Source organism: Mirounga leonina, unplaced genomic scaffold, assembly GCF_011800145.1.
Source record: "Mirounga leonina isolate KUSES-001 unplaced genomic scaffold, KU_Mleo_1.0 Mir_154, whole genome shotgun sequence".
NCBI lineage: Eukaryota > Metazoa > Chordata > Mammalia > Carnivora > Phocidae > Mirounga > Mirounga leonina.
This window is the reverse complement of record NW_023270389.1, coordinates 1,982,652-2,009,467: the sequence shown is the minus strand read 5'-3', so window position 1 is coordinate 2,009,467 and position 26,816 is coordinate 1,982,652. Positions and strand designations below refer to the sequence as shown.

General features: G+C 55.7%; 2 protein-coding genes and 1 long non-coding RNA gene across 3 annotated transcripts; 1 reads left to right on the top strand and 2 right to left on the bottom strand.

The window, feature by feature from the left end:
* Positions 1–1,163: 1,163 nt before the first annotated feature.
* RHBG (Rh family B glycoprotein) lies at positions 1,164–12,348 on the bottom strand. The gene is given in 12 exon segments (XM_035009573.1): positions 1,164–1,275; positions 1,456–1,529; positions 2,433–2,555; positions 2,925–3,058; positions 3,177–3,314; positions 3,594–3,760; positions 5,145–5,292; positions 5,412–5,562; positions 6,031–6,181; positions 6,184–6,216; positions 11,249–11,827; positions 12,309–12,348. Coding segments are annotated over 11 exon segments (1,719 nt in total). The 3' UTR covers positions 1,164–1,275; positions 1,456–1,474.
* Positions 12,349–14,230: 1,882 nt separating this feature from the next.
* Positions 14,231–20,268, top strand: LOC118013913. Its single transcript, XR_004680149.1, has 5 exons — positions 14,231–14,869; positions 15,614–15,847; positions 15,952–16,079; positions 16,723–16,916; positions 19,902–20,268. It is a non-coding gene; the product is annotated as an uncharacterized LOC118013913 (long non-coding RNA).
* Positions 20,269–21,169: 901 nt separating this feature from the next.
* On the bottom strand, positions 21,170–26,554 carry TSACC (TSSK6 activating cochaperone). Its single transcript, XM_035009828.1, has 3 exons — positions 26,384–26,554; positions 26,021–26,077; positions 21,170–21,400 (listed from the first exon to the last, which is right to left on the bottom strand). Exons 2-3 carry the CDS (start codon positions 26,052–26,054, stop codon positions 21,183–21,185), a joined length of 252 nt encoding a protein of 83 aa, XP_034865719.1. The 5' UTR covers positions 26,055–26,077; positions 26,384–26,554; the 3' UTR covers positions 21,170–21,182.
* Between the last annotated feature and the right edge of the window lie 262 nt (positions 26,555–26,816).

Sequence of the window (26,816 nt, the reverse complement as noted above, 5' to 3'; positions counted from 1 at the left end):
CCTCAGCTCTGTGCTTGGCCTCCTTCCCCAGCCAAACTCAGTCCCCCAAGCTTCCTCACTGGGGGTGCCCTCTGCCCTTGACCCAGGGCCAGGCCCCAGGAACCTCAACCCCTCGGGTCCCTAGGTCTGAATGGCTGTTGGTCTTGAGCGAGAGGTCTGTGGTGGGCCCAGCTCCCGCCAGAAGCCTGGAGGGATGCAGGTCAGGTGGGGGGTTGCTTCTGTGCTGCACAAGATCTGAAGCCCTAGAACCCGCCTGCCATCGGGGGGAGGGGGGGGCGGGCTGGGAACTCAACCAGGCCCAGGGCACGAATGCTGGGCCGCAGAGCGGAAGCAGGGGGAAGGACGCCGGATTGGGGAGAGGGCGGAGGGTCGGGGCCAAGGGCCCTGCGCCGGGGCTGGAGCGCGCTCTGGTGGCCAGAAGATGTCAGGCGGCCAGGGCTGCCTTCCCTCCGGCAGCCAGGCTCCTGGCGCTTCCCACTGCCCTTGCCTCACACTCACAGGGGCAGAAGGCATGCCTGGAGGCCGGCTACTTCCAGGGACTCAGTGGCAAACAACCCCTGTTCCCCTTCTCAGCCCCTGCAGGCTCCCGCCCAAGTCAGGAGTGGGAGTGGCTGCCGTTCTGGGGCAGGAGGACCTGGCCAGCCGTGCGGCTGTCCCAGGACAGACTTTCTGGGAGAGAATGAGCTCCCTGTCCCTGGAGGCAAGCAAGCCCAGACTGGGCACCCACTTGGTGGAACTTGGCATTCTCGAGGGAGCACCATGTGCCCAGTGAGGCAGGAGCTTGTTGGCACCGAGGTCCCCCCCGCCCCCGAGCCCACCCGGCTTTCCAACGTTGTGCGTTAGAGCCAGAGAGGAACTCCCCACATTCCCAGTGCACAAAAAGGAGTCGGAGTCCTTGGTGCGGGTGGTATTTATCACCCCGACTGCAGGGCCTGGCACACACTTCGCTGTAACTGCCACGTCAGATGCCTCGCTAAACAGGCCCTGAGGGGTGGTGGTGTGTGAGGGGGGGGCGCTGTGAGTTCTCCCCCGACCTCTGCCAGGTGCGGCCCCCCATCTCCCCACCTTCCACCGCCCTGCCCCCAGAGCCGCAGACACTCAGCCTTTTTTGCAGCAGGAGGGACGGCAGCTAGAAAGGAACTTCCCTATGGTAGCCGGCACCCTCTTCTAAAAGGAGAGCGTCCTCTCTCGAGGGCTGGAAGCAAGTTAGGCCCGGGTGTCTGGCTCCTCCGCCCTCAGGGGGCCCTGGGCTTCATCCTCATGCTCCCCGGGCACCTGGAGGGCAGGGGTGGGGGAGCAGGTGAAGGGGCAGCTCCCGGGGGCTGAAGACCACAGCTGGGGGGAGGGGGCCCCCCAGAGGAGACTGAGCGAGCCGGGGGGAAAGAGGCAGGTGGGATCCTAGGAGGGGAGGCCGGGAGGGAGGGCTCGGGTCTGAGGGGCTGCAGGCATGCTCACCTCCCAGTAAACCTGGTCCTCATAGCACTGGGGGTCCGGAGGGGAGCCCAGGAAGGGCAGCCTCAGCAGGAGCCCTGGGGGGGGGAGGGGAGGGGGGAGGGGCTGGGAGGCATGCGGTCTCCACAGGACACCTGCCACGGACAAATCACAGCTGGATTTGGGGAGCACCTACGGTGCACGGGCCCTGTGCCAAGGGCTCAGCAAGGCCCTTCCTGAGCACCCACCGCAGCCCCGCAAGCTGGACCCGACCCCCAGGTCACCGTGAAGGACGGAGAAGTCCAGCGCCTCGCCGGTTCCTACAGACGGTCATGGGCCCACTTGTGATGCTGCCGCCAACACAGTTCCTGAGCTTTCTGTGGCCTCCTCCCCAGGAGGGGGACAGGCAGTGTTGACTGAGTAAATAAGGAATGACACGAGGGAACGAATCCAATCTTGTTGGGGAATGAGAATCTGGGGGGGAGAGCAGGGAGGGGTGGGGACACTGAATCACAGGTTTTATTCTGAAGGCCACGAGCAGCGAGGCCAGACACCGGGAAGGACTGTCTGACCGGGCATCACTGGGCAGTCTGCGTGGGTGGACGGATCTGTGTTCCCAACGCCCCCCCCAACACCTAACCTGATAAAGAGCTCAGCCGCCCCTTCAGAGCCTCAGCCTAAGGTCGGGCTGCCCTCTGGTGGGTGAAGTGGGCAGTACAGGGAAGCCAAGATGCCGAGAGGGACCCAGCTCGGCCCCTAGCGCGCCCCCCACCTCCTCTGGGCACCAGAGGGAACAGGTGCCCACTTCCGGACGAGGTTATCCCTGACTCTACCACCCCAGCCCACACTTGGCACAAGGCAGGTGCTCAATGATTATGTGAGCAAATGAATGTCAGGGAGGTGGGATCCGGTGGCCCTTCCCCCCCCACACACACCCTCCTCTGTCTTCTGCGCCCCCCCGCGCTCCTGCCAGCCCCCCACCACCAGCCAAGGTCACTCACCTCCGAGGCCCCCCCCCCACAGAAGCAAACGTCAGTGTGACAAACAGCCCGAAGAGTTGGTGCATGGCCTGGGACGTGGTGGTGCGCTGGCCCGCGGCGACGAGCGGAAACACGCTGTCTAGGCTGCAGGGAGAGGGGGTGCTGGGGACCCGGGGCCGGAGAACCGGGTCAGCGCACCAGCGCACCGCGCTCCTCATGCAGCGGCCAAAGGACTCACGGGAGCCCAGAACACCCTTTCACCCTCATGGGCCCGCAGACACCCAAACGCTTTTCAAGACTCAGTCTGAGGATCACTTTTGCCTGCCATCTCCTCTGACCCCCGATGTGCAAACTGATCCTAAGGGTCATTATCTCTTCCTGTCCTTATTCATGATGAACGAATGAAAATAGACACTGCTTTTTGTGTTGGTCCACAAAAGGAGGAAGAGAGTGAGTGAGGTCACCCCGGGGGGATAATGACCTCGGGGAGGGTCAGGGATGGGGAGGACTCACCCTTCTCCATAAGCTTCATGGGTGGCCAGCCCAGCCATGAGGACCCCCAGGAGGGCTCCCAGGACCCCAGGCATCCCATGGAGGTTGTGGACACCACATGTGTCTTGGACTTTGAATTTCGCCTCAAGGATGGGCTGGAGGACAGGACACGGTCATGAGTGCCCCCCCGCCTTCCCCCCCAGCTGGTGGAGAGGTGGGAGGAGAGGCGCTGAGGACCCCCTGCTCTGCCCAGGGCCTGGGAGGTGTCTATACCGTGAAGAACTTGTACCCCAGCATGGAGACTGTCCCAGCCAGGAAGCCAGCTGCCAGGGCCCCAAAGGGTGTCAGCATCATCTCCCCTGCTGTCCCCACCACAACCCCTCCGGCCAGTGCGGCGTTCTGGATGTGGACCTGGGGGAGCACAGGGGAGGGGGGCATGGGAGGCCCTTCCAGATCGCACACCCAGTCTGGCCCCACACCATCCACCACAGCGGCATCTGCTTCTGGAAGTCCCGCTGCTATTTGATCTCTAACTCTCCTGCTGTCCCGTGGTCTCCTCCTGGGAGGACCCCGCACATCTGGGCCCCGGGCCTGTGCCCTGTCCTGTTCCCCTGGAAAATGGGCCTCCTGGGTCTCAGATCGCTCCTCCCCCCACCCATCCCTTGGCCTTTCCTTGGCCTCCACCCCTACCATGTCCAGCCGTCCGTGCTCCCCAACCAGGGCCGACAAGGCAAAAGTGCCGAGGGTGCTCGCTGTCAGGGAGTAGTATGTGTTGAGGGCTGTTCGGTGCTGCCCGTCCCCCAGCGTGGTGGGCGCAGAGTTGAAGCTGGGCCAGAAGATCCACAGGAAGATGGTGCCTAAATGAGGGGCAGGCCGGCAGAGTGAGAGGCAGCAGGTTGGCCCTGAGCATGCTCGGTGTCCTCACTCGTGACGTGGGGCTAACATCCCCCAGAGCCGGGGCCACAGAGGTGACGTGTAGGAAGTGTTCAGCCCATGGCCTAGTGGCCACAAAGTCCTCAATTAGGGGTACTGAGACAAGAGCCACTCCCCCAAGGACCACAGACGGCTGACATTTTCTTGTTAAGCATCAGAACGGGAAAGAAAAACAGGCCAAGGGCGCGACATGTCAGGCACCAAACTGGGAACTTGACATTCATATCAGGGAAATAACGTGCTTTAAAGCCTCACCCACCTCCTGGGGAGGTGGGCCCTGCAAGGTGCAGGAGGGGGCCTCTGTCTGTGGGGCACCAGATAGACAGGCCTGTGCATGCCGGGGGAAGAACCCGAGGTCCATATGTCCTGCCTACCCGTGTGGGGTTCCCAGGCCGGTCCCGGAGGGCGGGGCGGAACCAAGGAACAAGGTGAGGGGAAGGCTGGGGACCCCATAGGGTCGGGAGGCTTGAGAGACTGCCCCTCTGTCCTGAGTGGTCTCGGGTGTGCAAGGTCACTTCTCCCTGCAGCCCCACGGTCTGCGATGGAATCCAGCACACTCACACATGTGTCCTCTGAGGGGCGAGCAGGAGGAGCGAGGAAGAGGCAGGGCTTCCTGCCTGGAAGGAGGGGACAGAGGAGAGCTGGGGTGTAAGCCTCCTGGGGAAGCACGCCTTCTTTGGGGAGCCCCCGGACTTCTGGCCAAAACATCCACCTCATTTCACCAAAAACCTGGAGATGAGCAAGAAATACAAAACCAGCCTCTCTTTTTAGTGTGGGAATGGGCACTTTGGTCATTATTCAGGACCACCTATGAAAAAATAAAATCTAAATATCCTTTCCTGCCTCGTTTGTGAAGGCAGAGAGAGGGGCAGAGGCCCAGGTAGGGGCACATGCTTGGAGGAGAGAGTTGGTGGGGGTGGTCAGACCCAACTGCTCCCAGGAGTGACCTGTGGGGGCCTCTGGGAAATCGCCTGGAGGGCAGTGAGAGGGGCAGAGTCCTGGAGGTAGGAGATGGGGAGAATGGCAGGGGCTGCTGAGTCTGGCTTCTGACTTGGGGTGGGGGCTGAAGGGTTTTAAGCAAGGATTGGTGCAGTCAGACTTGGTTCAGAAAGGCCCCCCCAGGAACGGGTGTGGGGCATGTGCATACTCCAGGGCTGAGTTCCAAGAACCTGTCAAAAAAACTGCTGGCAATGATGAGCACAGATGTGGGGCTCTTGGGACCCCAAGGATTACAGGCAGCACCCCGAGACCTCGCCTGGAGGAGGTCCTCTCTGCCCCCCACCCCCACCCCACCCAGGCAGGCCTCACCAATCATGGCAAAGAGGTCGGAATGGTAGACGGAGCCCTGGAGATGCTTGCTTTTCTCCAGCTGGGGCCGGTAGAGGACCCGCGAGAGGACCAGCCCGAAGTAGGCCCCGAACGTGTGGATAGTCATGGAACCTCCTGCGTCCTTCACCTGGGGAGACGGAGCGGAGGTGGAGGGGCAGCCCTCTGCCACCCCCTGCCCCCATGCTCTCCCTGCTCGGGGCCTGGCCCCAACCGTCCCCACCCTCACCCCAGCCCCACCCAACTCACCCCCAGGAGACTGAGGAGCACAAACTCGTTGATGCCAAACAGCACGGTCTCCAGCAGGGCCATGAGCAGCAGCTGAGCCGGCCCAGTCTTGCCCAGGACGGCACCAAAGGAGATGAGCACAGCCCCAGCACAGAAGTCTGCGTTGATCATGCTGGGGAGGCGGGATGGAAGGGTGAGGGGCGGGCGAGGGTGACTCTGCGGGGCTGGGTCAGGGCAGGAGGCAGGGAGCCTAGGCCTCCGGGCTCTTCCCTGGTAGGCGGGGAGGGCTCACATTGCCTTGCTCGGGGATGAGGAAAGCATTTTCAGGGAGGTTCTGTGACATAGAGAGCGAAGCCCACAAGGGGCGGAAGAAAGAGCTCCTGAACCACCAGCGCCTCCGAACCCCATCCTTCTCCAGGAAGCTCCATCCGCCCAACAGCTCTTGGGTAAGAAGGGGCTTAAAGGGACGGGTAGGTGCGGCTGAGTGTGTGGGTGGCCGCGGGACCGGGCAGCGCCTGGGACACATGCCCTGCGGGTCAGGGAGCCGCCGGACGGGGCTGGGGCTGGCTCCCCCTGCCGGGCAGGGGCCTCCCAGCCAGCCCAGGGCCGGGGAGGAGCCGGGGAGGCCACCGCCGCCCACCTCTCCACGCTGACGTGGATGTGGCCCCGGTGCATGGAGTGCAAGAAGCCCTGGACGAGCGTGGACCACTGCAGGGCAAAGGCGGCCAGGAGGAAGGTGAAGCCCAGGCTGCTGAAGCCGTATCGCTGCAGGAAGGCCATGAGGAAGCCAAGCCCACGAAGACCATGACGTGCACGTCCTGGAAACCTGCAGGGGACATTCAGGGCTGCTCCGGCCTCCACCCATCCCATCAGCCACCCTGCCGAGGGGGGCGGGCAACTCTCACCAGCCAGGGCTGCCCGGAGGCTGGAGCAGAGCCTCTGAAACTCCCCAGCTGTGGCGGGGCCTCCCCGCCTGGGTCACCCATGCAGAGCCGGCCGGTTCGGAGCAGCGGGACCCAGACCCTCCCTGCTGTCCCCGTGTAGGAGCCAAGCCTTCTGCTCTCTTCTCTGGCCTGTGCTTGGGTCTCTTACACCTGCCCAGCGGGAAGTCCTGCCTGAGCTCTCTCCTGCCACGGTCCCTGCCCCTCCAAGCTCCAAATCGTCTCCCCCTTCGGGCTTGGTCCAATTTTCCCTTTCTGCTGGAAAGTCCTCCTCCACGTCTAACATCCATCAGACTTCAGAATCTGTGCCTCTCCATTTTGAGGATTTTAAACTTTTTAAAAATAATTTGTGAAATAGCTTTATTTATTTATTTTTTTGGAAATAGCTCTAATTGTGAACAGAGATTTCCTTGGGGACGGAACGGAACGGAGGGGTGGGGGTGAGGTGCTGTTTGCACACTGTGCTATAGGCGAGCCCCGGATTTGTGCGATATGCAGGCTTGGGAAGGAGGGTTCCGCTTTTTCGTGCGTTTCTTTCTATAATCTGAAAATGTTAATTTTATAGATGAATTAGTTGAATTTTTTTAAGTGTCAGTGAGGTTCCTGGACAGGGAGATCGGAGCCTTTCTGTTTGCTCTCTATGATGTATGCGTGATAGACGAGGCTAATACAAATCATCTACAGTGATGCTGGAAATGAGATATGTACAGGGAGTTCGCTCAGTGTCCGTGTGTTCTGCACCCCTCCCCCAGCCTCCGTGTAAATAGGGTTTGTTTGTTTTTTTTAAAGATTTTATTTATTTATTTGAGAGAGAATGAGAGACAGAGAGCATGAGAGGGGGGAGGGTCAGAGGGAGAAGCAGACTCCCTGCCGAGCAGGGAGCCCGATGCGGGACTCGATCCCGGGACTCCAGGATCATGACCTGAGCCGGAGGCAGTCGCTTAACCAACTGAGCCACCCAGGCGCCTGTAAATAGGGTTTGAGACGTGACCTAGTGAGACCCTCAGCCCGCCTGGCCCTGTGCTCTCTGCCTAGAGTAATTCCGTGCTGTATCTTTGGCTTTAACTGAGAAATGCTAGAGAAGGAGTCTCACGAGTGCTGTCAGAAGTCACAGTGTAAATAAGCTATCGAGAAACAGGGTCAACTCTGACCCTAACCCCCCCTTTTGTAGTTCCACGTGAGAAATTTCTCTTGGAACTTAGTGCTGGCAAATGTCACTTGCCCCAGGAAACCCAGCGGCTTTCCCTGCATTCCCACGACAGAGCTTTACCAGGACCTGGAGTGCCAGGCCCTGGGGACACGGCTGTCACCGCAGCCCCTGTCCCTGCCCTCACGGAGCGTGCAACACAGACCTCAGGGACCCAGGGAACCACTCACGCGAGCCTTCCTAGCCTCTGATGAGAACACATGATTGATCGTATTTCCCTTTTCTCTTGGCTACCTGGAAGCTCGGAGCCACACTGACCTCGCAGCTGGGACAACTGAGGCACTCACTACTCATTACTGTTCTTCATTATTTATGTTCTGCTTCCCTGCTTTTCTTTTCTTGTACTCGTCACGTTTTTGTTGTAAATGACCTCAAACCTCTTGTAGAAAGAGGCAGATCATAAAGGGAAAAAAATTGTGGTTTTGTTTCATCTGAAGAAGCACTGACAGGCCAAAAATGTATTATTGAACCGTAGAACGTGACCCGTAACTTCAAGAGACGCAAACTTTTTTTTTGCTTTTTTGTGCTGGGTGTGGGCTAACAGGGAACGGGTTTTCAAGCCCCTGGCAGAGGGTTGGGTTGGTGCTGGAAGCGGAGGTCTGCAACTCAGCTGCCATGGGAGGTAAGGGTCTGGAGGCCCACTGGCCTTGCTAAAAGTCCCCAACACCGTGCCACTTCTCCAGCCCTGTGCACTCCCGAATCACCCAACTCTCTCTTCTTCTCAGATCTTAAAACCCAACAGAAAAGGAGAAGCATCACCTATAAGTCAGCCTGCAACCTAAGTTCTTTGAGGCCTCGCTGTCTGGCTTCTTTTCTTCTTGTGCAAACAGTGAAGTTCTTTTGTCCAAGGACAGCAGGACAGCAAAGGTGGCTGGGTTGCCGGGCTCTGTGCCCCTGACGTGCAGAAACTACCCCGGAGCTTGTCTTAAGTGGCAATAATATTTACATCTCCCACCCTGGGCTTGTTTTCAATCAAAACTCAGTCCCTTGACCTTTCAACTGGAGTCTAAACACTAAGAAATCTCCTTCACTGGGGAACATTCCGCAGACTGTCCATCGGCTGTGGTCTCCAAACCCATGCACTTCTGGTTGGAGAGAAGGTAAAAGTCCCCTAGAGATACCCATTACCCTCCCTCCTTCCCTACTGCCTCTCCCCGACCCACTGGATGGCTCCTGAACAAAAAAACAAGGAACAAGGGGACCGTTAAAGCTGGATTGTGTGGCCATGGACAAGCCACTTAACCTCCTGAGCCTTGGTTTCCTCATCTGTAAAGTGGGGCTATAAACATGAGGAGCAGAGAAAAGGGAATAGTGAGCTGGGGAGGCCGCCTCCTCTCACACTCTGCTCCCTTCCGCCCTGTTCTCCTATTAGAGGTCACATCCCCCTTCCCCCACGTCTTCCAAGAAGATCCCGATTCCATCTATCCTAAACCCCTCTCCCCGAAGGTAAGGTCTCAGAGGTGTGTGATGCAGGACCTGTCCATACTGCTTCCTTAGACTCTTTCTCGTGGTTGCTGCTGTGTCCCGTCAACCTGTCTTTTCTCCTCTTTCTTATTTTCCATGACTTGCGTCATGGGACAGGAGGGGCTTGCGCAGCTGGGCAGCCAAGAGCCCTGGATCTAGCCTGGCTAGCTGGCTAGCCCCATGACCTCTCTGGCCGTCTCTCCACATCTGAGGGGAGTGGACCAGATGGGCTCTGAGGGCCCTTCCTGCAGTGAGAGGCCAGACAGAGCCTCAGAGCAGCCGTGTCCTTGGCACTGGCTAGTCCCACAGCCCCACACCAGCTGCAGAACTCCCTTTCATCTCCCGAACCAAAGGGCCGTGGTTATACCATCCTCTGGCCCTGACCCCTTCCCCTGGACTCAGGGGCAGGGGAAGACCCGGCTCATCAAAGCCCCAGGCTCCAGAGACCTCACGCTTCCCTCTGCCCCGACCTTCCCCCACACCAGGGTCTCAAGTCCACAAGGATAGAAACCTAGGGCAGCAAAGAGGTAGGATTCCCACTCCATTCCCTTTACTGCAGCCCAGGGAGAGCTGCATGTCCCAGGAGAGCCCCCCCTCCCCCCGCTGCAGCAGCGGGGCGACAGCCTGGGGCGTTTCCGGGGGAACCTTGAGACAAGCAGGGCACCGAGGCCTTGAATGAGGCCCAGGGAAGGAGCAAATGGGGGGTCCTGGCAGGCAGCCAGGTCAGACACTTGGACAAGAGCTTACTTCTCTCAGCCTGGGGCTGTTCCCTCCCAACTCTCTACTTGTCTGGACAAATGCACCCCCCAGGAGTCTGCCATCCCAGCCTCTGTGGCTCACCTTGTGCAGACAGGGCTGACGTGAAACACAGGAGGGAGGAGCTGCAGACCTTCTGCTGAGGATGGCTGGGGGTCTGGGGGTCTGGGGCCTGGGGGTCTGGCGGTCTGGCACTTCTTGCTCAGGCCCAGTGCCTCTCACCCTCTATGTCCTCAGCGTCGGGAACCTCATTGTCGGGGTTGGGACTGGGAGAGGGTCAGGTGGGGACAGCCTGCCACCAGCTCAGCATATGGAAAGCAGGGTAATGACAACCTGGAGTTTTATAGGAGACTCACACTCTGGGCCTTGTTTGAATGTACATCCCTCAAACTGAGGCATCCTTCTCCCCATTGCCCTGATGGGGAACACTGAGGCTGAGAGAAGTCCTGCCCAGCAGTGGTGATGAAGTCTAGAGATCTGGTATCTTTGGTCCCAGCTGCCCAGGGCCTGACCTGCAAGGGGGGGCCCCAGTCTCTTGGGAGAGGCTCTGTCCCCAGCAGGGGATGTTGCTTGGGATGCTCGAGTCCTAGTCCCTGTTCTGCCATTCACGCGGTGGGCGATCATGAGCAAGTCACAAGCCCTCTGAGCCTCAGTTTCCTCTCCTGGGAAATGGGCTAATGACCCTGCCATGCTTCCTTCTCAGGACCGGGGGCTGAAGCTCTGCGGCTGTGCTCCGACTCTGACTCTGGAAGGGCCCGTTTTGAGTGGCTGGGGAGGAAATGCCTGAGCTCCACGAGTCTTGGCTGCCTTCATAGCGAGTACCTGCCATTACCACTTTTTTTTTTTTTTTAAGATTTTATTTATTTATTTGATAGAGACACAGCGAGAGAGGGAACACAAGCAGGGGGAGTGGGAGAGGGAGAAGCAGGCTCTCCACTGAGCAGGGATCCCGATGCGGGGCTCGATCCCAGGACCCTGGGACCATGACCTGAGCCGAAGGCGGACGCTTAACGACTGAGCCACCCAGGCGCCCCCCATTACCACTTTCTGCACACCACTCCCTACCTCCCCTGCCAGGGAGGATTCTCTTTCCTGTGATCAGGGTGGGGGCCCTCGAAAGGCAGTCTCTGGAACAGCCCTGCAAAGCCCAGTTAGGCCAAATGGGAGGCGAGACGGGGAGCACTTAAAGCTCAGATCTGGGTTTGAATCCCAGCTCCCTCAACTCCGACAGCCTGAACCTTACCCAGCCTCGTAATGTCCTCGAGGCTGGGTTTGCCCATCTTCGTCTACTTCATGGGCTAAATGAGATAATGCATGTGCCGCCCTCAGCACAATGCCCGGGACACCGCAGACACCGAGAAAGGCTGTTCCTACAAATCCGGGGCACCTTCCTCCCGGAGCCAGAGGGGTGCCCTCCTGGGGTAGATACAGACGCCCGAGACACCGCGGACCTCGGGCTCTTTGCTCCCCGCGCCCTCACCCGCACTCACTCGGGTAGCGAAAGTAAAATTCATTGTCCGCGTTGCTGTGGTTGCCCCAGCGCCAGAGGGCGGCGTCGGTTTCGTGGTTGTAGCGGACGAAGACCGCAGAGAGGATGGCGGTGGCGCCCTGGAGGAGGAGGCACAGCAGGGGCAGCTGCAGCCGCCGGCTCGCGGCGCGGCGGGGGGCCCGGCCATGGACAGGGCCCTCCAGGCCGGGCTCCGGCTCGGGCTCGGGGCGCACAGCGCACACGCTCCGGGGCAGGGCGGGCAGCTTCCCCGGGAGCCAGGCCCCGCCCACCAGGGCCAAACCCAGCCCCACGCCGAGGCTCAGCCCCGCCCCCAGAGCCAGGCCCCCACCGCCCGAGCCGGGCGGAGGCCCACGCGCAGACTCAGCCCCGGCAGGTGCGGAACCAGGGCGGCGAGGGCCTGGGCCCAAGGCCTGAGGTGGCGCAAGGGCCGGGCGGGGAGGAGGCGTCAGGACCCCCAGGCCCTGTCTCCCTTGGCCCAGCTGCCCCTCGCGCTGTTCGGGTTCGGACAGGTCCTTGGAGATGGCCTGTGACCTGCCCTGATGGGGCACGGCTGAGGGACCTGGGGAGAGTGGGGGGATGGGGGAGGACCCTGCCCTCAAACGTGGTGTTAGTTTAGAGAGTGTTTCCCAAGGAATAAGAGGCCGTTTAAGGCCGGGGCCTGGCCCCTCCAGGGTTAACACCAGAGACAGTTGAGGGGTTACTCAATCTTTTCCCAACTGAAAAAGCCAGATGGAGAACGGAGGTAAAGAGGCGCTGTCCAGGCATTGATGATTAACCCGGCCTCAGCAGCAGAGTCTCTCCCCTGGGCCCCAAGCCTCCTAGGCCTCCCACCACGCCCAGCAGCTGGCCAGGCTGAGAGCTGGGCTCCCTGCACGCCTGCATGGGTATGAGGAGACCTGGCCTGCCTCAGCAGCTGGAAAGAAAGGAAGCTGGTTGGAGAAGGGTCTTCTCGGCCCGGAGTCAGGAGCCCCTTGTAACACGAGCAAGGTCTACGTCGGCCGGGGTCCAGGTAGAGAGAGACCGTAAGGACACAGACTGACTGACACCTACTGAGAGCCAGGCTTTGGAGATGAACCACATGACCCCTCCCTCCAGGAGCCACTGTGCAATTGGCAGACCAACACCTAGGAGGGAACTGAATTCGCAGTGGGGTGAATGTGTGACCTTAGGAAGCACAGAGGCCATGGGGGCCCAGGAGGAGAGGCAGCAGAATCCACCATGGCAGTGGGGATCAAGGTGGGCACAGACATGAGCTGCTTCCTGGGAGGTCATGTCTGCAGGCAGTCTAGAAGGACAACCTAGAAATTGGGCAAGCAAAGAAGGAGGAGGGGACATTCCTGCAAAGACAGAAGCCTGCCACGGGAGTGCCCAGTGTGTTCAGGGACTGAAGCTGGGGCGGGGGGAGTCTAGAAAGGCCTTGAAAGCGCTGCTGAGGCGTGTGGCCTCTACCCTGTGGGCGCGGGGCCCCTGGAGGGCTCTCACGGGCGGAAGACCCTGGCACTATTGGGCCACAAGGGGCTTCACAGAAGAAAAGCGGAGGGGTGTCTCAATGGGGCTGGTGGGAGGGGAAGCCCTCCGTCCACCCTGCTGCCCAGCCTAGTCTGAGGGGCCTGTTGTGTGGGAGGGGCTTCTCGGTGTTTGCAAAGAAGTACCAGACCCCTGTCTGAAGGAATAGCTACCATTCCCAGAGGATGTTGCCTAGGCTCACAGCGACCAGCCACCCCCCAGAGCAGATGCAAAGTGGGGCTCCTGACAGCAATGCGCAGGGACAGGGGAGACAGTGCAGTCCCTGACCCTCCTCCTTGCTTCCCCTTCTGTCCTTTGTGCAGTTCATCTCCTCTTCCCTTCCTGCCATGGGCTTTAGCCTCCAGCCTAGCGTGGACTCTGGGGGACAGCTGGGTTCTAGCTGTCTAGCTTCCTGACTTAAGTCAGTCCCCAGCCAAGCAGGCCTGGAAGGGCAGGGGTCAGCCTCTGTGGTACGGCTCCCAGCAGGCCAAGCAGGCTCTCTGGCCTTCAGTGGCCCCTGGCCCTTGGCCCAGAGGCTCTCTGTCACTACTTGGTCAGCAGGAAGGCTGTTTTCTAGGCCCTTCTGCAGGGGTTGGGGGTGGGTGGGAGATGTCTGGTCAGATAATGATTCTTGGACAATTTATCTGGGATATCCTCCCAGGCCCAGCCTTCTGCCCCAGGGATGCGGCTTGCTTTCTGGGCACTGTCTGGGAGTGGGGGCCACTCCGGGTTGTCCAGGCAGGGTCTGGACAGGCCCTACAAGGGGAAGAGCCCTCATAAGCTGAAGAACCAGGGAGAGCAAGAAGGAGTGGGCTGGGCCCTCCCAGCATCTTCTGGGAGCCTCCCCTCTCTGTCTCACTTGTCGTCTCTCGTAGTTTCTGAATGCCTCTGGATCTCAGATTCCCCCTCCTCTGTTGTTCATTCATGCATCCAACAACTATTCGCTTAGTACCAACCCTGGGCCAGGGCCTGGGTCTATGACCCGAGATTCTAATCAACATGCATGACTCAGGTGGGTCCAGTGGGTCCTAGAGGTCTAGAGGGACCTCCACTGGATCTACTGGATGTCAGGAGGTCTAGAGGGAACCCCCAGAAGGGCCAGAATAGCTGGGCCAGCCTGTGGAGAGTAGACACCTGGGCAACATCTGTTTGCCAACCTGTATGGAAAGATCATTATATTTTAATAACTAGAGGTACCAGCTTGGTACTACCACCCCTGGTCCAGCAGAGGGCAAGATCCTGACAGTGCTCCCCTTCTGAGGGTCCCCCCTGACAGGCCTCCACCTGTGAGGACTCCCCTGGCCCACCACCCAGAAAGAAGAGGCTCCATCCAAGTGACATGTCAGGGCCCCTGCCCTCCCCCTGCCTCCTCTGGGCCTGGAAGCTCTGGTGGAAGGGGGGGGCTTTGTTTCTCAATCCTCCCTCCACCCACACTTCCCCCGAGGGGCCCCTGAGTCTGTTACCAGCTCCCATCCTGCTGGCCGGGGGTCTGCCCCATCTCGGACCTCCCTTCTCCAGTTCCCACCCGTGACCAGCTGGGCGCCTGGAGGGTGGCCAAGGGGACTGCCGTGGGCTGCCTGCCCTGGCCTGGTATGGCCCGGCGGTCTGTGGGGACCGAGGCTTGGGTTACTGAGTAACGCGGGGGTGCATGCAGCTGCTCTCCACGGGGGTCACCTCCTCCTGGCTCCCTGTTCTCTCGGCTCAGGAATCCCCAAAGCCACCTGGCTCCTGTAGCTCCCTGAGCTATTTGCAGCATCATGGGAGCCAATGGGAGACAAGTGGCAAAGCACCAGAGCCTGTCAGACTCGTGTTGGTGTGTTCCTTCACCCTCCAGAGCCTCAGCGGGGCCCCGGGCAAGTACTGAGTCCTCTGGATCCGGTTCCTCATCTGTAGGAGCGGTTTCGAGGAGCCCCGAGTGGACGTCGAGTGCCGGCGTCTTGTAAGCTTCGGCAAGTGTGGCCATCAGTACTGTCTGGAGTGGCTGAGCAGACAGAACAGACGACTGACTCCAGCACACCGTGGGGCACACGGTGACTCGGGACAGCAACAGGCGGAGGGGCAGCCTCCACGCATGCTCCTGTCGGAACTGGAGGGGGTGAGCAGTGGGGGCCAGGGGCCTGGGACAAGCACATTCCAGAAGGGCCATCCGACCAGCATCCCCAGTGACAGGACAACTCGTGGACAGAGGAGATCCGGGGAAGGGCAGAGCCCGCCTTCATTCCTCAAACACACTGAGCACCTGCTGAGCGCCGGGCACTGTGCTTGGGGCTGGGGGGCGGCTGGAGAGAGACCGAGCCCCCGCCCTCAGGGGATGTAAGTGAACGGGCAGGATCAGGCTGCGGAGGGCTGTCCTGGGGACAGGCCGGGGGCACTAACCCGTGGTGGGGTGGTCAGGGGGAAGGCTTCCAAGAGGAGGTGATGCTTACTTTGAGATCTAGCCTAATTTCACAGCTGGGGTGGAGGAAGGGGTTCCTTTTTGTGCAGCGCTCTGGTATGAAGAGAAAAGAGGCTATATTAGAGAGCTCCTCAATGCCCATTTTCTGGGGCTGGACGAACTGCAGACCTCAGACCCTCCTGAAGACAACAGCCACTGCAAAGCCATGTAAAACATTGCCGTATTTACATACACAGCATGGTGAAACTTAGACATGGCTTTCTCTGCCCAGGGCCTCACCATCTTAGTGTGCACATAAAAGACTGTCAGATCGTTTTTGCTTAAGCTTCCTTCATCTGTAAAATCAAAATGACAGTACCTTGAAAAAAGTTTGTCAGGAGGCAGTGATCTCAAGTCCCCAGTTTTTTTCATGCATTTAACACTCTACCTGCATTCCTGTGACAGGCCAGGTGCTGTGCTGGATTCTGGGGTTCTGGGGGATTTCCCCGACACTCCACCGCCCCCGCACGGGACAGAACCGCACTCTGCTCTCAGGACGCCAAGACGGAGGAGACGATCTCTCAGTTGCTAGGGCTTGACAGTAGCCCTGTTTCCAAAGTACAATCCTAGCCTTTCCTGCTGGGGGTCTGGGGTGAATTCCCGACAGTAAAAGTTTTGGGAGACAGCAAAGTGCAGAAGGTAAGGGCATATTGGAACGTGGGGACATAGGTCAGAGGCTCAGCTTTGTCCCAGAGAGATTTTGCACAAGTTGTTTACCAAGCCTTGAACCTCGCCTGTTACAGGGAGAGAACCCACCTCCCAAGGGCTGTTGTGAGGATGAATGTCCATGAAGCACGTGACCTGCAGGGTGTCCTCAGCAGCAGAGCTCATGGTAATTACTGCTGTTAATAAGGAAACACGCAAGTAAACGGTATGGCCATTTCTTTGCCTTCTGTTCCTCCTGCTTCCTGCCTTAGGGGAAATGTGTGCACTGCTAGGGAGGTCTGGAGACTGGCCCTCAGTCCTTAGTTTTGAGCACAAAACGAAGGGTGTTCATCTAATCCTCAAGTGCCTGACTGGGGCCCCTTAAGAGAAAAGCCAGGAGGGAATGTAGGGTGCGGGGGCAGGGAGCTTGCTCAGGGGAATGGGTCATGTGGGTGTGACCACAGTTAAAGGAGCAGGGGACAGAACACCACGTGTCCCCCCGGCTTCTCTTCCTCCCAAGTGCTCCCAAGGACTCCACCACCACCACGGAACCAACCAGAACCACAGTCCATCCCGGACCAGCCGGGAAAGCTGGCTCACGTCCTACTGCTTCCCCCTGCAGGGAGTCCAGGGACTCCCTCTCCTAGGCCAGCCCCATGCTCCCTGCCAGTCTTCCCCAAACATGAGTTTTGATGAACACCTCTCTTGTCTGGAAAGGGAGCAACTGAGCAGAAATGTTCTTCACATATGACCCAGGACAGAACAACTGTAGAGCAGATTTCTGCCCAGGGCCTGGTGGGGGACGTCCACTGCAGGGCGGGAACAGCCGGGATGGAGGTGGTGAGGTGGGTCCCTTCCATCTCTGACAGGGGCTGCTGGCTCTAGGAAGCTCCTGGCTGCAGAAGAGGGACTGGACTGGGCCGTGAACACCGGAAAATTTCGCCTCATCTAGTGCACCCTTAGGACGTGGGCTGCCTGCTCCGGGTCTCCGTCCTGCAGGCCTGCCAGCACACCAGGCCCCTGAGACACAGGCGGGATGTGAAATCTGGAGCTCTTGATGCTGGTAAGCAAAGTCATAGCTGCTCAGCCTTTCGTTCATAGCTGTTTATTGAGCCACACTTTGCAAGGTCAAGCAGGCCTGGCTTTGCCCCTGGGGATACAGCAGTGAACAAATAAAGACACTGACTTTGCCCTCAAGGAGACGCTTTCCTAGTGGGGGAGATTCAGGAAACACACACAAATAGCTATTTAAGATGCCCTAAGAGGTTTGATGTAGACAAGGCTGAGCGAGAGGATGGAGTGATGGAAGGGAAGGGCGTGTGAGGCCAGATTGCTGGGAAAGGCCTCGGGAGACACAGGAGATGCAAGCAGGAAGCCAGAAAGGGGCTCCCACAGACCCCTGGGCAGAGGGAACAGCAAACGCACTGCCCCTGAGGTGGAACAGCATGGAGGGCAAGGCGGCTGGTGTGGTGAGCAAGGAGGCAGTGCAGGGAGGCATGGGCCAGACACGTATCACTCAAGGCCCTGGTAAGGAGCGTGACCTTCCTGTAAGGATAATGGGGAGCAACAGAGGAGTTAAGAGCAGAGGAATAATATGATCTGATTTACTACTTCATTTTTTTAAAAGATTTTATTTATTTATTTGACAGAGAGAGAGAGACAGCGAGAGAGGGAACACAAGCAGGGGGAGTGGGAGAGGGAGAAGCAGGCTTCCGGCCGAGCAGGGAGCCTGATGCGGGGCTCCATCCCAGGACCCTGGGATCATGACCTGAGCCAAAGACAGACACTTAATGACTGAGCCACCCAGGCGCCCCTGATTTACTATTTTAAAGGACCTTCTGGTTGCCCAGGGGGCAGGAGTGTAGGGAATAGTGGAAGCAGGCAGCCAGTCGAGAGGCCAGCACCACAATCCAGGCAAGAGCCAGTAGTCATGGTAACATGGAGAAGACAGAAGCAGTTGGGCTCTGGGTAGATTTGGAAGCTAGAACTGACAGGGCTTACTGAAGGACTGGACATCGGTGAGAGAGAAAGGAGTCCAGATTCACGTTTTGTTTGTGGATGTCCAGTTGTTCCAACACTACTGAAAAGACTATCCTTTCTCCATTGGATTACCTTTCCTCCTTTGTCAAAGAGGAGTTGTCTATATTTATGTGGGTCTATGTCTGGGCTCTCCATTGTGTTCCATTGGTCTATTTGTCTAGCCTTTCACCAATACCACACTCTCTTGACTAGTGCAGCTTTATATGAAGTCTTGGAATCAGGGACCATCTCCAAGGTGCTCCAACTTTGTTCTTCTTCAACATTGTGTTGGCTATTCTGGGTCTTTTACCTCTCCATACATACCTTACAATAAGTTTTTCAATATCAACAAAATAATTTGCTGGGATTTTGATTAAGATTACATTTAATCTATAGATCAAGTTGGGAATGGGGTGCCTGGGTGGCTCAGTAGGTTAAGTGTCCTGACTCTTGATCTTGGCTCAGGTCTTGATCTCAGTGTTGTGAGTTCAAGCCCCGCATTGGGCTCCACACCCAGCGTGGAGCCTACTTAAAAAAAAAAAAAAAAAAGATCAAGTTGGGAAGAACTGATTTTTTTTTTTTAAAGATTTTATTTATTTATTTGAGAGAGAGAGAATGAGAGAGAGCACATGAGAGGGGGGAGGGTCAGAGGGAGAAGCAGACTCCCTGCCAAGCAGGGAGCCTGATGCAGGACTCGATCCAGGGACTCCAGGATCATGACCTGAGCCGAAGGCAGTCGCTTAACCAACTGAGCCACCCAGGCGCCCCGGGAAGAACTGATGTTTTATCAACATTGAGTCTTCCTATCCATGAACATAGACTATCTTTCCATTTAGCATGACTTAAACTTTTTTTTTTTTTTTAATTGAGGGGCACCTGGGTGGCTCAGTTGGTTAGGTGACCAACTCTTGATTTTAGCTCAGGTAATAATCTCAGGGTTGTGAGATCAAGCCCTGAATCAAGCTCCGAGCTCAGTGCAGAGTCTGCTTGAGATTCTTTCCCTCTGCCTACCACCGCCCCCCCCACTGGCTCTCTCTCTCTCTCTCTCTCAAAAATAAAAATAAAGGGCACCTGGATGGCTCAGTCAGTTAAGTGTCTGACTTCAGCTTAGGACGTGATCTCATGGTCCTAGGATTGAGGCCCGTGTCAGGCTTCTCCCTTAGCAAGGAGTCTGCTTCTCCCTCTTCCTCTGCCCCTCCCCCCACTCAGGCTCCCTCTCTCAAATAAATGAGCAAAATCTTTTTATTTTTTTAAAGATTTTATTTATTTATTTATTTAAAAGATTTTATTTATTTATTTGAGAGAGAGAGAGACAGCGAGAGAGGGAACACAAGCAGGGGGAGTGGGAGAGGGAGAAGCAGGCTCCCCGCAGAGCAAGGAGCCCGATGCGGGGCTCGATCCCAGGATCCGGGATCATGACCTGAGCCGAAGGCAGACGCTTAACAACTGAGCCACCCAGGTGCCCCAAGATTTTATTTATTTGAGAGAGAGAGAGAGGGAGAGCACAGAGGAAGAAGCAGGCTCCCCACTGAGCAGGGAGCTGGATACGGGGTTCGATCCCAGGACCCTGAGATCATGTCCTGAGCCTAAGACAGATGCTTAACTGACTGAGCCACCCAGGTGCCCCAGCAAAATCTTTTTTTTAAGATTTTACTTACTTATTTGAGAGAGCACGAATGGGAGGGAGGGGCAGAGGAAGAGGGAAAAGCAGTCTCCCCGTGGAGCAGGGAGCCTGATGCGGCTAGATCCCAGGACCCTGGGATCATGACTTGAGCCGAAGGCAGTCGCCTAACCAACTGAGCCACCCAGGCGCCCCAATTCCTTATCTTTCAATAGTTACTCTGAATGTAAATGGGCTAAATGCTCCAATCAAAAGACACAGGGTATCAGATTGGATAAAAAAGCAGGACCCATCCATATGCTGTCTACAAGAGACTCATTTTAGACCTAAAAACACCTCCAGATTGAGAGTGAAGTCCTCTTCTTAATTATTGCTTTCTCTCCTCCTCACCTCTGCATCCCAACCCAGCTCTTTCCCCGCATTCCATAGGAAAAGAAGGCCTCTGTGGAAAGAGGACCCAGTCTCAAGAGTAAGTTGCCAACACATCTGTAAGAAAGTGACGACCCAGTGTGGCTCACGTGGCTAAGCTAACCTCATGTGTCCTCTTCTCAATGACTGGAAATTTATGGCTGGACTTGACCCCTCACTAAAGCTAAACTGACTTCCCAGTGGAGAAATTTACAGATGCTGTGTCTTGGTGTTTCAAGTTCGAAGCTGGTAGTCAGTCGTTCTCTGCAGTAGAGCTCAGATTCACCCACTCTGTCCTGAGGACATTACCTGTCTTCATTTCTAAGCCCTTTATCCAGCCCATGGTAGTTTCACATCCGATTATCAATTTATGCAGGTCTCTCAAGTGCCATTCTCCCTCCACCCCAAAATGCCTGCCCATGTTGTTTCTATGACCTTACCCGTGCCCTGCTGCTATTGGAAAGCTTCCAATGGCTCTCCAGTGCCTCAAATAAAATCAGAGCTTCTAGTGGCCGCCATTAGTACAATTGCCCCGGGAAAGCTACCTGGTCAGTTCTCAGCTGCTCTCCATTCTACCTCACACCCTATATTCGGGGGGGCGGCGGGGGGAAGCCTCTTCTCCTAATTTCTTTTTTTTTTTTTAAGATTTTATTTATTTATTTGACAGAGAGAGAGAGAGAGACAGTGAGAGAGGGAACACAAGCAGGGGGAGTGGGAGAGGGAGAAGCAGGCCTCCCGCTGAGCAGGGAGCCCGATGCAGGGCTCGATCCCAGGATCCCGGGATCATGACCTGAGCCAAAGGCAGCCGCCTAACCGACTGAGCCACCCAGGCGCCCTCTTCTCCTAATTTCTGATGATTTATTCTCCTACCTCAAGGTCTTTGTCCAAGCCTCTCAACTGACATGAAGCCACCTTATTCCATCTATCTATGCCCCGCCACTCCATCACGTGGCACCATAAGACCACTTCCTGCGGCCAGAGTCCAAGATGGGTCCAGCTGCCTCCCCCTCGCAACTCCCCTCCCCCTCAAGGCCCCTCCAAGGACCACTACATTTTGCAATGAATTATCGGTCTTAGCTGCGTTGTTAGACAGTAAATCCCTAAGATGGTCTTTACCGTGATACATATCCCCAAGTGCCTTGTCCAGTGCTTTGCATCCAACGAGCACTTACTGTGAACTTGCGAACCAACCAACCATGTGCAGAATATCTATGCCCAGGTTCCACCAAGAGTTTGCTGGGGAGAACGGAGAAAACATACACAGTAACTTTGTTCCACAATTCATTTACTGAACTGGGGCAGGTGATTTAACAACAGATTGCGGGATAAGGCTGGGAGAGAAGAGTTCTTGCTTCCCTTCCCAGGAGCCAGCTGTGTCATGGATGCTTGTAAATTTTCCAAAATAGCCATCTGTTGTTGGGTGAGCCGGGTCTGGAGCTGGAGATTGGCATACATACATTCTAGGAGTCCCAGGCATTCCTTGGGCTTGTGGTCAACTCCTGAAGGGAGAGCAAAGGAGGTGCAAAGGGGACAGGAGACTCTGTAACTGTACTGGGGTGGGGAGGGCTCTAATGTTTCCTGCACAACTCGGCGCACATGTACCTTTGCTCGCCTGTCGCCTACCCGGCCACCCTATTTTAACTGGAAAACCATCACTGGGATTTGATACCTTCGTCCCTTGCTAAATTTTTTTCCCATAGAATTTATGATCATACAGCATGTTCTGTGATTACTTATTTGTTGTTGAAGTCCCCTCTCTAGAACGTAAGCTCCAGGAAGGCAGGGAGTTTTGTCTGATTGCTCACTGTTGTATTCCCAGCACCTAAAAGCATGCCCTGGTGCCTAAGTATTCAAAACATACTTGATGAGTGAGTGCAAAGATCCGACTGAGGCCCCAGGGATGTCTTAGCCTCCTTCTTACCTGACACAGTGTCGGATCAGCAGTGACCTGCAGCCCCTCCTATTGCCTCATTTCAACCAGTCTTGCTGCATTAGCCCAATTTTTCCTAATGTTTTCAACGACATTACATGCAGCCAGTTCCTAGGTAACTTTGGGAGTCATTTGCCTACTTTTTTGTGTATTTATCGGCCTTGACTTCTTTGTTAAACTCTGAGGTCAGCAAACACTGTTGTCATGGCTGTCTAGCACCTGGTTAGGCTCCCCGCCAGTATCCTAAACGCCCACTGATTTCCCTGCAGGAATGTGAATAACTGAAATGCGACAAACTGAGCTAATGCCTACCATTCCCTTCCCTAGCCACTAGCAAGCAATAAAATTTTCCTTTCAGTCACCTAGCCTAGTAAAAGTGCTAATAAGGAAACCAACACAAATTGGTAGAATCGGGAAGAAAATGAAATCAGTAGACCTGAATAATCAACAAGCTGCCAATGACCCAGAGTTGGCACCAGATCAACGGGAGAAAGCTCAGGCCACTTCCTCCATGCAACCCCTCCCCATCCTGCATGGGGTCCATTTGGGGAACCTGCCCTGCATCCTTACCTGAGGGCAGCTTTGTGTTCTGGATGTTCAGGAAAGTGGCCGGTGGGGAACTTGCTTGAAGATTAATAAAGCTAGGGGAGGGTTTGGCTCGACAAAGAGGCACAACATTACTTTCCTCTTTGCCTGGAACAAAACCAGAGGCAACTATTCAGAGTTATTTCTAACAATTTCTAGCCTTTCTAACTAGATCTCTGCATTTGGCCTATGAACACAGGTGCCAAGGCCCTGCCCTTAGTAGCTCCAACTGAAGTTACATAAGACAAAAAAGAAACCATAGTGGGAGTAAGGGAAACCAAGCAGGGATGGGTTCAGCTCACACCTGACAAGTGCTCACGGGCGTGTGCCACATGCTTATTCCTGTGCTAGACACTCGGGCGTCACAAGACCTCGAACTCATGGTTTCTCAGGTACTATCTCTTTGGGAGACAAACAGGGCACTGACGAAATGTGATATGTATCCACCTAAGGACCTAAACGATGCGTCTGACAGTCTGGGTGAAAATGAGACCTTTATTATTACTAAGATTTAATTATTTGAGAGAAAGAATCTCAAGCAGACTCCATGCTGAGTGCGGAGCCGGATGCAGGGCTCGATCTCATGACCCTGAGATCATGAGCTGAGCCAAAATTAAGCCAGATGCTTAACCGACTGGGCCACCCAGGCACCCTGAAAATGAGGTCTTTTATCTGAGTTATCCAAAGTTCAATGTTATTTGAACATAGAAATGGATACTTTTGAAAAGGTGCAAGAGCTCAACATGAGTACGATAGAGAAGAGTCCAGGCAGGTAGAGGATATTTATTGGACCTTGAACACAGGGTGCTTTTGATGAGTGGAAAGATATTTCAAGTGGGAGAAAAGAGGAACGCAGGAGAGCAGGATGAGCCACGGAAGACCCTTCACAACAGTGAATCTGAGACTTCAGGCTTTCTCTTGAATACAATGGAAAGCCATTGAGCCTTTTAGGATTAGAAAAAATGTGATAAAAACTGTATTTTGTTAATCTACAGTTATTAAAATAGGCTGGATGTGAAAGAAGTTCTTGATGGGAAAATAAATAACCTTTGGCAAAAAGAATTAAGTTAGAAGGAAAAATGGATTTGTAGGAAGGGCATGAGTTCTACAGAAGACATATGCTACTTTTGTCTAGTGAGCAACACTTCCTCTGGACAACCACTCTCCCCAGGTCCCAGGCCATACTGGGACCTCCTCCCCAGGAGGAAGGGGCGTGTGAGACAACACAGGCCAACCACGGTATCTCATCCTCCTTGGCAACTGTGAATGATCCAAGGAGTAAGCACAATGGGCAAGCTGGGAATCCATATATGGATTCTGTTGTCAAAGCAGCTTGCTTTCTTCTGATCTGCTATGCTGGGAAAATGTAAAGTTGGGGCAGATGAAAGCTACTGAATTTGGCCAGAATGCTGTAAGGAGCAGATACAAGCAAGAGGGTACAAACAAGAGCACAGGAGAGAGATGGACTGACTGACAGCTTTAGGCACTGTGTCCCCCAGTACAGTCCCTGAGGCCCCAGCTCTTGCAGGCCTTCTTCCTGGCCTGTGACCATCTCAGCCTCCCTCCCACTGCACAAGCCTCTGAATTTCCTTGTTTACTCAGGGGAGTCTGAGTTGGGGCCCCATTAGATTAACATAAATCGTATTTTGGACATACTAATGAGTGGAGACTAGGCAGTCCAGGTAGAAATACCTACAAAAACAGGCAGAGGTGGCACTGAGCTCAGGTGAAAGGTCAAACTGCCAGGCCAGCCACAAAGAGGGGATAAAGAAACTGCAAAAACAAATCAGCTCTCCAAAGTAAAAAACTGAGAGAGAAAATGGGATCTTGGGGAGCTCGTCCTCAGGAGTTTGGAAGATGAGAAGGAAGCGGCAAAGCGTAGAGAAGCAATGGACGGAGAGGCAAAATGGCTGGGCCTCTGAAGGAGCCTGCAAGTCACTGCCAGGCCAAGGTCAAGGACAGAAGAACTGAATCCACTCATTCTAGGAGACAGCTAAGTGCCCGTGAGCATCCACCCGTGACGATGCCACAGCAAGCCAACACACGTGGTGGCGGCTCTCACGGAACTGAGAGTCCTGAGGTGCAGATCATCACTAAGTGATCGAGCATGCACGTTACTCCACTCCAGAAGTGCGAGAGAGCACCCAATCTAGAACACATCTGTGCAGCTGGGGACTGTGCTCCCCGGAAGCGATCCTGTCTCTGCTGGGATTTGGAGGATGAAGGTACAGGAAGGCTGTCTTCATGGAAAACAAGCCTGGGGGCAGAAGTGGGACAGGTAGGTTGTATAAAGGAAGACGTCGTATTCTTGTCCTTAATTCCAAGTGCAACAGAGGTGTGGCCTGGGCGGGGGGGAAGTCCTCACACACAGGTGCCAGGCTGAGGTGCTTTCTACTTGGAAACTCACTGGGCCTACGAAAATGGAAATTTGTTTTATTCCCTATTACTCCTGGTGAAGGAAATCTGTCTTGTAGGGTTTTTTAGGCTGGGTTTGCGGATTTTCCAAGCCCTGCTATAGGCCCTCCATCTTCTTTTCCCTTCATCTCATCTGTCATTTGATGGCTCATGCAGAATGGTAAGGAGACAGAAGCTGAAACTGGGGTCTCGAGATTATTTTCACCACTGGAAAAATTTAACTTTAATTTCCATACAGATGCACTTCTCAACAATTCAGGCCCATCCTAGGTACAGGAGGATACATTTTCTACCAGGTTGTAAGGTGTGAAGGTGTGAAGAATACTTACACACAATGCATAAAGGAACCACACCTCTGACAACACAACAGAGGAGGAGGTTGGGGAGCAGCAACGGGAAGCAGAACGTAGAAAATAACAGTAAAAGGTGCTTTACGCACATTATCTATTTCTCACAATGACCCTAAGAAGTAGGTAGCTTTCTCCACATTTTGAGAAAACTTTAGTTAGGAAATTTGCTTAAGATTCCACAACTAGCCACGTGGCAGTGCTGGGGTTAAATCCGGGCTGGAGGACTCCACGGTCACGTTCTTTACCAGTCACAACATTCTGTGAAAACAGGTGGTCGATTATGTCTAAGCTGTGACATAGTCAGCCTCTCAGATGGATGGAGTCACCTACTCCACGTGGCTGGGCTCTGGAGTCAGTCCCGCCCCAGGCATTTCCCTGCCCGCTGAGTGGGACCGCCCCCCCTCAAGCAGAGTATCTGTTTACTCTGGTCAACACTATGTATCCTGGAACCCCTGCACATGAAGTCTTGTTCTAAGTAGTAAGAGGGGAAACAAAGGAAGAATAATGTATTCACTCAACATATCATTGAGCAACTATTATGTAACAGATCCAGTTATAGACATTGGGAATACAGCAATGTTCCCCATCTATTTATTTATTTTTAAAGTAAGGTCTACGCCCAACAGGGAGCTTGAACTCCATGACCCTGAGATCAAGAGTCGCATGCTCTACGGACTGAGCCTGCGGAGCGCCCCGAATCCTAGAACAGCTACAAATACTTTCCAATCAACGGAGAAAACGGGAAAAAAAAATACATACAGGCTAGAATGACTTTCCCAAATTCTGAGCACTTAAGGTCTGGCTTTCAGGGGAGAGGGAGCAGGGCCTCAGACACACACCTTTTCCGCTGGGAGGGCTAGCGTGCTGCTCCATCGGGACACCAACAGGTGCGGTGCCTGGGGAAGAATCACAGCGTTACACGACCAAAAACCCGTTCTATTACTTTACTACTGACAACTTTTCTCCAGCACATGCGGGGCTGCACCAATTTGGGGAGGAAGAAGTGTGAAAGAAGGTACTGTTCTGTTTCATGACCAGATATAAGCGACTGTTGAGTTGTTCGTGCTCTCATGGTCCCTTCACTAGTTTGGAAAACAGACGTCTGTTACTATTGCTTCCTCTTTTCCGGACAAAGTAGTCATTTAAGCCCAAACCTTAAGAATCTCGCACTAACGGGGGTTCCCTCCACTTCTCCCTCCTACCCCACCAGCCCTTTTCCTGCGCTGCGAGGTGACTTCCACATCCTGGCTCCCCATCATCTCCAATGGGCTGGCAGTGGAGCGCAGGAGGAGGGCGCTGGGGAGCCGGCGTGGAAGCCGCGGGGGCGTGCCCCGGGCAGGAGACCGGGCGCGGCCACCGCTGCCAGCGACTGCGAGTCGCACCTGCGTAAGGAGGGCGAGGGGCGCGCTCGGGGAGAGAAGGGCTCTGCCACCCAGCCGGCCCCAGAGACCAAGCTCCCAAGGCGGCCCGCGCCGCTATTCCTCCCGCAGCTAAGGCTGGGAAGGGACCATCGCGGCCCCGGAGGACCCGACACGCCGGCCAGCTCAGTGACCTCAGCTGCGCTGTGTGACTCGAAAAGCCTCCCGCCCGGCCCCCACCCTCGTAGTTGATACACATGCGCGGTGGCGCGCCGGC

Excerpts from the sequence above, each read along its gene's own strand:
- TSACC (XM_035009828.1), bottom strand. The coding sequence starts at position 26,054 with ATGGAGCAGCACGCTAGCCCTCCCAGCGGAAAAG. Across the intron at positions 21,401-26,020 it reads TAGCCCTCCCAGCGGAAAAG|GAGTTGACCACAAGCCCAAG; the intron begins GTGTGTGTCTGA and ends CTCTCCCTTCAG.